General features: G+C 49.3%; 1 protein-coding gene across 2 annotated transcripts in view; it reads right to left on the bottom strand.

Moving 5' to 3' along the window:
- Positions 1 to 1,609: 1,609 nt before the first annotated feature.
- The window catches only part of sfmbt2 (Scm like with four mbt domains 2), a 34,278-nt gene continuing 25,734 nt past the window's right edge, over positions 1,610 to 10,153 (bottom strand). For both annotated transcript variants that reach the window (XM_056578411.1, XM_056578412.1), the window contains exons 14-21: positions 9,554 to 9,621; positions 8,398 to 8,537; positions 7,266 to 7,375; positions 6,097 to 6,272; positions 5,343 to 5,512; positions 3,903 to 4,217; positions 3,225 to 3,362; positions 1,610 to 1,897 (exon numbers count right to left, since the gene is read on the bottom strand). In XM_056578411.1, the coding sequence (XP_056434386.1) occupies positions 1,757 to 1,897; positions 3,225 to 3,362; positions 3,903 to 4,217; positions 5,343 to 5,512; positions 6,097 to 6,272; positions 7,266 to 7,375; positions 8,398 to 8,537; positions 9,554 to 9,621 (1,258 nt within the window). In that variant the 3' untranslated portion in view covers positions 1,610 to 1,756. The remainder of the gene's footprint in view (positions 1,898 to 3,224; positions 3,363 to 3,902; positions 4,218 to 5,342; positions 5,513 to 6,096; positions 6,273 to 7,265; positions 7,376 to 8,397; positions 8,538 to 9,553; positions 9,622 to 10,153) is intronic.

Raw genomic sequence — 10,153 nt, 5'->3', positions numbered from 1 at the left:
ACGCACGATTACCTCCAATTACTGGTGTGATATTAAACGGCTATCAGGAGAGCAGGGGGTAATGGCTCGGAGCACTCTGCTAGGAAACGCTCTCCCTGTTATACTGGCAGTTGTTTAAAAGGTGTGTACAGTGGCGGCACACACACACATGTAGACACACACACACGTAGACACACACATGTACACACACACACACACACACACACACACACACACACACACACACACACACACACACACACACACACACACACACACACACACACACACACACACACACACACACACACACACACACACACACACACACACACACCAACACACACACACTTAAAAAATGGCAGAGAGACAACCAGATGTCAAAAAAAGGAAAATCCGTACAAATTTATTATCTCAATTATATCAAAAATATCGGTGCCACATTTGCATAGATGGACATGGTATCGCTTGTGGCAATGACGCGTGTGACGGTTCAACATGAGGGGAAGTGAAAAGTATAGTGGTTCTGTCATCGTGAAATTGCTTTCAATAGGGAGGACTGTGTTAGGCCATTCTAGGAACCACAAATGAAAGAAAAAATGTGTATATCTATGTGTGTATATATATATATATATATATATATATATATATATATATATAAGCATTCCACAACCAAGGTGAATTCATAAACGTTAAACACCATGGCCAGATTTTCCATGTTTATCCTGGCAAAAAAACAAAATATATAAATCACCATCAAATATAACTTGTTTGTCCCGAGGTAAAACCCAAACTCTCGGGGCATTAAGGGGAACTTACATTGTTGCGTCGCAGTTTTAACCGATGTGTACTCTGTATATAACCGTGCATTGTAAACAGCAGTGTTCCTTTTAGAACTACCCTGAGTATTCCAATCACTCTAATAGCGTACCGACCGTTCCACACAGTTTCCTTTGTGCCGTCCTCGCCTCTTTCGTTAAATAGATATATTTGTTTCCTCATTCACGAGGACGACAATAAATACAGCTAATATATTACTTCTTTGAGGGCGGGAGGGAGGGAGGGAGGGAGGGAGGGAGTTGTAATTAAATAGCCTCCCGTAATATCAGATTGGAAATTTCATTATCTTCTCAAAAGCATGGGGGGGAGGGGTGTGTTAATTCGGCAAAAAGATGTAAATGCTGCAGGAAAAACTGAAAAGACAAGGAGTAAAAAAAAAAAAGGGAAACTAAATAGTCCAAAAAATAGTCCCACGCCTGAAAATGTTCTCTTCGCAGGTTTGTCTGGGATCCTTCCACCTGGCATACACGGCACTTCACACCCATCCTCACTTTATCTCCGACGCTCCCAAATGTTTCCTTTTCACATCAATCGGAATTCCTCCTCCTTAAGAACATTCACAGAGTCCCCTGCTCACAAAGTCTCTCTCTCCTCCTCCTCCTCTTCCTTTCAGCAACAAAAGAAAACACACGCGCCGCAACACTTCACACTCTCCCTCAAACATTCCAGTCCCAAGTACCCTTTCCCCAGGACTATTCCAGGAACGCCGTCGCACAGTGTTTCCGCGGCCCCCCTGGGCCCCAACGACTCCCACCCCGGCCAAGCCCACCCCCCCCCCCCCCCCCTCCTGTCCATAAAAACCCTTTCTTCACAGAAAAAACATTTCCACCGAGGAGAAAACAGAAACAAGTCAGGCGGGTTTGCTTGCAGTGGCGGGTTCAAATAGTTTCAGTGGGGGGTTGGGCGGGGGGGGGCCGAGGAGGGGATCGGAGGGTGGTCAGTTGGCATACTGGCGGTAAAAGGCCACCTTGACGCGCTCGATCTGGTGGCACAGCTTGATGGCGGGGCCCAGCTTCAGGTCCATGCACTCCTGCACCGTGGGCAGCGTCAGCAGCAGCAGTGCCTGGCCGTCGATGTCCTGAAGGGTCGCACGCGAACACACACACACACACACACACACACACACACACACACACACACACACACACACACACACACACACACACACACACACACACACACACACACACACACACACACACACACACACACACACACACACTAATGTTTAAGTCAAAGGATACAAAATGGGATGGGGCACCCAAAAAGAAACCTATTGCTACAAATACGTTGTGTTTGTAGTGTACGCCCAAGATGAGTCAATGAACACAAAGGCGAGTGTGAAAATAAGTGATGGATTGAGATGGAGAGAGAGAGCGATTGAGAGCGAGAGCGAGACTGAGTAACGGCCTGATTCCACCGGACGCGTTACGGCAACGTTACGGCAGCGGCACGTCTTGGCCGCGGTCACCGCAGCAGATAGGTTCCACTCTAATCAATGAGACCATTTCCACCGGGCGCGGCTGCGGAACGTCTCAGCAGCGTCCCAGGAGCGGCGTGCCGCGCCGCAGCGCTATCATTCCGTAGCATTCCTATTTTTGCCGCGAGCCGCTGCTGAACCGCGACAATTTCAACAGAGCAGATCGATCAGGGCAGGAAGTGAAAAAGTAAAAGCCATAGAGCATTCCGCTCAATTTTCAAAATAAAACACAATAAATAAAAAACCAACATTATTACGTCATGACCGGTGGCACCAGGTCAGCAGTCAAGGGTCAAGGGTCTCAAATCATCCTTTTTATAAGAACAATGTCAGAAAGGACAAAGCCTGGCATTTAATTGCAGTAGTTTTGGGAGTGGAAGGTGAGTATATTAGGTTTAGGATTATCACGGGATCTCGTGATCTCGCGTGAATACGGCTGGCTCGCAAGGCAGCGTTGCGCTGCCGTAACGCGCCCGGTGGAAATGCAAGCAGGGCAAAGTCGCGGCCAAGACGTGCCGCAGCCGTAACGCTGCCGTAACGCGTCCGGTGGAATCCCGGTGTAAGAGAGTAAGAGAGTGAGAGAGCGAATGGATCCACTACCATCTACCCTGCTTTAAGGTAGCTAACTTATTTATGGGTATAACGGGAACAATAGAAGGCAATTACTGCCTCGGAATAAAATGAAATTCACAGAGGCACAAATGGATGTGTGTGGGAGGAGAGAGAACAAGTGTGCTTCAGCATGTGCGTGGATCTGCATGCGCGTGTGTGTTTCTGTATGCATGTGCTTCTTCATGTATGTATAGTTCTACATGTGTGTTTGCTTATGTGTGCGTGTGTTTCTGTATGTGTGCGCGTGTTTCTGCATGTATGTGCGCGCGTTGTCTTTGTGTGTGTGTGCGCGTGTTTCTGTGTGCGTGTGTACCTGTTCTTGAAATATGTTGGCCAGCGAGGCGCAGTCCGTGGAGGTGATGAACTGGACCACCTCGTCCACGCTCCACTCCAGAGGGTTCCTCTCCAGCACCAGCTGACCGTCCTCCTCCTGCTCCTCCACACCCTCCATCTGACACACACACACACACACACACACACACACACACACACACACACACACACACACACACACACACACACACACACACACACACACACACACACACACACACACACACACACACACACACACACACACACACACACGCTAACAGCATTAAATCACAGTTGAATGCACTTCATTCATATTTCAACGTTATCGTAAATTACGGCAATGATAATATAACTTTTATAACCACATAAAAACATCAAAATACCCCGCAATTACTACCCGTCCTCCACCTTGTCGCGCTGTGCCCATACACGCGGCAGTGTTGTTTGATCATCAAACAAACCAGTTGGATTTAACCAAGCGTCTCGCTCAGGGACACAATCCTATTGGGAGGAGTCAAACTAGATCCACCTGTAACCTATAGGCGACCCGTGTGTAAGTGTGCCAGTACTGTCAGAGTGTGAAAGTGTACGTGTACGTGTAAGTGTCTGTCTGTCTGTCTGTCTGCCTGTCTGTGTCTGTGTGTGTCCATCTGTCTGTGCCCTCCCCCCCTCTCACCTTGGTCTCCTGATTCCCGGGGGGCGTGTAGTTCTCGTCCTCGTTGTTGTTGTTATTGTTTTTGTTGTTCTGACCGTAGGCGGCCAGGGAGCGGGCCGACCGCCTGCGGCCCTCGGGCCCCTCGGTGGATCCCCCGCTGGCCCCCAGCCCCCCGCCGCCGAGGGACCCCCGGCGCAGGCTGGCGGCCCGACGCGGCCGGGTGCTGAGGGGCGGGGCCGCGGCGGGCGCCCCCCGCTGCCGGGACCCCGCGCTCTCCTCGCTCCCCGACTGGAAGTCCATGTCCTCTTCGTCATCGTCCTCCTCTTCATCGCTATCCTGGAGCGGGCGGAGGGGGAGGGGGGGAGGGGGGTATAAGCAACGAGATGGTCCAGAGGTGGAGGCGCGGACCCTAGCCCCCGGCGAGAGAGTCTGGGTGAAGACCCTTGCAGTTGGGGCAGACCAATCAAACTCATGAGTAAGGGGTGGCGCTTGATCTGTGATTGGGTGAATTGGAGGTGGGTGGGGGGAGGCGGGGGTCCTTTACGACCAGAAAGGCAAGGAATACGGGAAAGTGGTCTGAAAGTGAGACGGACTGACACGCATCATAGTGCCGCAGGCTGGAATCGAACCTTGGTCGTTACAATACTTCGGGAGGTGTGCTACCGACCCAACTGCCACAAGCATTTTATTGCCTTTAAAAGTGCTTAGACTCAAGTTTATTTTGTTTGTTTTTCATACATCCTGATGCTCGACCCTACAAATCACAATTCTCGACGTTGCTCGTCTATTCCCGACGACCGGTTTGCTTAACCCAATCGGGAGATCATTCAAACCGGCAGACCAATTAAGAGCACACCAGGTGGCTGACGACAACCTGACACCCCAGCCGGTTCCCTTCCCCTCCCCCATCATCGCGGCAACGGTAAACATGGCTATACGTAGCCTGGAAACGGCACAAATCTCGCCAGCTCAAGTTTTATTTGCTCTGCAGATAAGGTCTGGCCTATCCCTCCCATGCGAAAGATTTCTGCACAATAGGAGAAAAGACCGGCCAATCACAACCGTATATCTAATATGAGGCGGGATAAATATGATGCAGAGAGCAGTAGAGGCATTTTCATTAAACAAACAACAAAGATGGCTGCCGCTCATGTAGACCGGTCTGTTGATCCCGCTATCGAGACAGTAGTAAACAAACCGGACAGTTTGTTTACACTAAATAACAAACGACTGCACTAAAAGCATTTGTTGACAAGAGAGAGGGCTTTGCTTTACTTCCAACTGGATTTTTTCGTCGCTCAGAGCTGCATCCCCCGTTTCCCCCGTTGTAGACCTACTCAATCGCGTCCAGTGGCAGATTGAGAGAGAGGTCCCAGACTTATTGCATATACAATTTGTGTGCCGATGCCGGGCAAGGCATAAAACACAGCCCGAGTGGAGAAAGCCAAAGAGGATTGGAACCTGCAGCGAGCTCGCGGGCGTGTAGTCGACGGCTGAGGAGCGGCGTTTCCTCTGGACGAAGATGGCCTTCCTCTTCTTCCTGCGGCGGGCCGGCTTGCTGGGGTCCGCCTCCGACAGCTCCTCCCCGCCCACGGGCTTGGGGAGCTTCCTCTTCTTCCCGTAGTAGTATGCTATAGGAGGGGGGGGAGGCGGGGCCACGGTATAAGGTCAATAACAAACAACAACAACAACAACAACAGAATGGCTTCTTCCACCGTAAGGGAATAACGAAGACACCACGCTGACGAAGAAGAGTTATGCAAAATATGTTTTACAAGTCAAACCAGTTCATTACCAAAAAACATTACAAAAAAAAATCGCAATCCTCAACTTACTTGAGATAATAAAGTATTTCCCTCAGAGAAATAGGGGATTAGGAAACAGGGAAAAACATACAAATCTCCCTGTATCGATCGATTTTTTTTTTATGTTGCACTCAGTGTTGTTGGCAATTATCTAGACAATTGTAATCAATAATCCCTCATTTTGGGCTTTTTCGTCGGATATCGACCCAACCTCGTCTCGTCAAGGGACTTCCAGCAGGACGCTAGGTGCAACGCTACATGCACGCCGGGCCACTCACGGTATTTGGTCTTGTCTGCATGGAGCAGTTCCCTAGACACTCGCTGTATTTGTTCTTGGTCTGCATTGAGCAGTTCTCTAGACACTCACTGTATTTGGTCTTGGTCTGCATGGAGCAGTTCTCAACACTCACTGTATTTGGTCTTGGTCTGCATGGAGCAGTTCTCGGGGCACTTGTCGGTCACCAGCGTGGGGCTGAAGAGGTTGGGGCAGCACTGCAGACGCAGACACACCCGGCGGCAGAAGTCGGGGATCTGCTCGGCCAGACGCACAATGGGCATGGTGGCGCGGTAGGGCTTCCCTTTGTACCTAGAGGGAGGGAGGGAGAGGGAGGGAGGGAGAGAGGGAGGGAGGGAGGGAGGGAGAGAGAGGAGTAGAACAAAGGAGAGAGAGGGGGGAAGAGTGAAGGAGAGAGAAAAAAAAAAAAGGAAAAGGGAAAGGTACAAATAAGATGTGGGGAGCGAATGGAGAGAGAGAGTGAAAATGATAAGAGGGAGATATTTAAGTAAGACATACAGAGAGACAGATAAGAAGAAGCAGAGTGAGTAGAGATGCCAGTGAGAGAGGGAGGGAGGGAGGGAGGGAGGAGGATAGAGGGGGAGAGAGGGTCAACAAGGGAGTAGGGGTGACGGGAACGATATCATCAGCTGTCATTCGGCTGACAGGGAACGCCGTTTTATTTACGGGACGACAGCGCAATTAAACCGTATGCCGTCCGTCAGAAGGCGACCGACTGCATCTGTCACCCTGTTAGCTGTTTATCCGGAAGCCCCCTGTTGTCACGGGCTTGATAAGGTGAGGGGTGTCCCCGATCCTCCCCCAGAGAGAGAGACCTCTCCCGTCCTTCCTCATACTATCCCATCCCGTGTATGCATCCCAGAGGTGATGGCTGGGGAATCCCCAGGGGGTTTTCCTTTGGGTATTTGATTGTGTGTTGAAGTTATTTATTATTTGCGTGTACATTACACATATACTGTGTGTAAATGTACAACTGTGTGTGCTCCTGTGCGTGTGCATGTGTATGGATAAATGTGTGCATATGTATCGGTTAAACGATGTGGCGGTTGGAGACATAATAACCAGTGCCTATCGACCGCCTTCAACAATCACAGCAGATAAGAATTGCGATTCCTACGGGAGTTGAATTTTCTCCACACACCCCTATTCCTCGTGTGTGTGTGTGTGTGTGTGTGTGTGTGTGTGTGTGTGTGTGTGTGTGTGTGTGTGTGTGTGTGTGTGTGTGTGTGTGTGTGTGTGTGTGTGTGTGTGTGTGTGTGTGTGTGTGTGTGTGTGTGTGCTCACTTGGCTTTGAGGATCTCCTCGTGACACTCCCAGCTCTGGTCCTCCACCTCCTGCAGCTCCTTCAGGACGCGCCCTGGCTTGTAGGCCGCGTTGGTCAGCATTGTGAGAACCTGCACACACACACACACACACACACACACACACACACACACACACACACACACACACACACACACACACACACACACACACACACACACACACACACACACACACACACACACACACACACACACACACATTAGTATGGGCAAATTTGAAAATAGTTTGCTTCAGTTTATCACATCATTTTTAATCTCCATTCCGGTTAATCTTCTGTTATTTAATCACCATCACTAAAAATACACGCCCAGCCTGTTATATGAATGAGCAGTCCCACCACACAAACACACTAGTGTTTAAATCAAAGGATACAAAATGCGAAGGGGATACCCGAAAAGAAACCTATTGCTACAAAAACAGCTTGTTTGTAGCGTACGTCCATACGCCTGCATTAACACATCATACAAATCTAACACACACACGCTCAAGCGAACACACGATATGGGGCCCCGGGAGAAATGCGGAGCTCCTATTGCACTTCTGCCACGGCACGTCAACCATGTTTACGGATAAGCAGGCTTGATTGGCAGATCGTCAACACAACGCGAAGGCAGCGCTGAGGAGCTGCGGGTGGTTAACTAGAGCTCTCTCTCTCTCTCTCTCTCTCTCTCTCTCTCTCTCTCTCTCTCTCTCTCTCTCTCTCTCTCTCTCTCTCTCTCTCTCTCTCTCTCTCTCTCTCTCTCTCTCTCTCTCTCTCTCTCTCTCTCTCTCTCTCTCTCTCTCTCTCTCTCTCTCTCTCTCTCTCTCCCCCTCTCCTTCTTCTTTACAAGTTCTTCCCCATGAACAAAACTATCATTAGCCCCGCCTCAGAGGACTTCAAAGAGTGCTTTGGAGTGACATCAGAGAACCTGTCTTGGTATGTTGGCACAATCAATCTCCCTGATGTGATGTTGAATGTCTTTTGCGGGTTTTCTTTCCATTTTATTTATTTATTTTACATTTTCAGACACCTTCCCTACATAGTTACCCTGCATGTTTCATTGTATTTTTTTTGTATTATCCTTTTAGTCAGGCGATGTGTGAATCCCACCTCCTTGAGGACCAGTGAGCACTTGCCGGGCCCCACGGCCTGGGGCAGCTCGGCGATGCGGCCCTTGTTCAGGTAGGGCCCCGAGAAGCACCTGTGGTTGATGAAGATCTTTGAGCAGCAGTAGCGACCGTTGGCCGAGCCTGAGGAGAAGAAAAACAGACCGCCAAGGGACATTAAGAAGAAGAACTTGTTCACCAAGTTTAAAGTAACAAGTGGGTTTATGGGTAGAAAATGAAACCAATTGGAAGGAAACTAGGGATGAATGGGTAGAAAAATAAACCAAATAGATAGAAACAGGGTAGAAACCAAAAAAGGTAGAAACCAAAAAAAGTGAAAAGACACAAGTTGATTGATGGAAAAGAACAAGAACAAGTAGAAAGAAAACAAGACGGCTCATGGGAAGAAAACAAAACACTGAATAACAAATCAAGGGGTGTGGAATGAAAAGACTAACGTTGCGGAAAACTGCTCATCACTTCATGAGCAACACAGGTGTTCAAAACATAGACAAAACAACAACACTGTAAAGGAGAAGCCGCTTGGTTAAACGATGAGGCGGTCGGAGACATAATAACGAGCGCCTATCGACTGACAAAACAAACCCAGAAAACAGCGCTAAAACATTGCCAGCGTTATGTCACAAACAGGCCGTTTGTCAGTTATCAACGTAGCATTGTGTGTTTTTCAACCTATAGATTAAATGTTAGTCTCAGAGACACACAAACTAGCACGGCATGAATACCTCCATGTTTGTCCCCCCCCTTACCCCCCGAGAAGTGAAGTGCCGGGGGTGGGGCTACGGGTCGTTGTGATTGAGGTGAACCGCGACCTCTGTGCAAACGCTTCACCTCCTCGCCCCCCCCCCCCCCCCCCTCCCCCACCCGGGCTGCCAACACCTGGAACGCCACGGCCAGGGTGAATTGTAATTAGGGGAGGTCATGATTATGCATGAGCAAGTGTGTGGTTCGGAAAAAAGTAAGAAAAAAAAAGAGCAGGGAAGTTGGAAAGTAGGTGTGTGTGTGTGTGTGTGTGTGTGTGTGTGTGTGTGTGTGTGTGTGTGTGTGTGTGTGTGTGTGTGTGTTCTTGTTGCGGTTGATGGAAGACACGGACAAAACAAAACCGAAAATCAAAAACCATAATTGATCGCCATGGTTACCTGGATCAACGCTGAGCGGCGGGCAGGTGTTGGTGGGGGCGGTCTCGATGGGTGGGGGCGGAGCCAACCTGCAGGTACCAAACGGGGGCAAAGGTCAATGAAGTGCCGTGATTGGAAACATTATTCAAATGTTGTAATCAAAACAGGAGGAGGCGGAGATCTGCCTCGCCTCAGATATGTAAAACTCGATTCAACAACAGGGCCCCATAAGGCACTACACACACACACACACACACACACACACACACACACACACACACACACACACACACACACACACACACACACACACACACACACACACACACACACACATTTCAGGACTGTGCAGTGAGTCAATGGCTCGCTGCACAGAGCAGTCAGCCATTGACTGGCTGCACAGAGCAGTCAGCAAATGGCTCACAGGTGAAACACTGAGCAGGCCGCTTAGCTCTCTGTTTTTACAGTCTCTAGTCCTGCCGCAGCGCCCAATCTAATTTCAGACCTGCCGCCGATTCACACACGTCGTAACGTCGTTTGAATCCTTTGGTTTCAACATCCATGACTATTATTAGTATTGTGAGTTTATTTATCATTAGACAATTAAAACATATACATCAC

This window comes from Gadus chalcogrammus, chromosome 19, assembly GCF_026213295.1.
Source record: "Gadus chalcogrammus isolate NIFS_2021 chromosome 19, NIFS_Gcha_1.0, whole genome shotgun sequence".
Classification (NCBI taxonomy): domain Eukaryota; kingdom Metazoa; phylum Chordata; class Actinopteri; order Gadiformes; family Gadidae; genus Gadus; species Gadus chalcogrammus.
The sequence above is the reverse complement of the archived record's forward strand: the minus strand, read 5'-3'. Positions and strand labels throughout refer to the sequence as shown.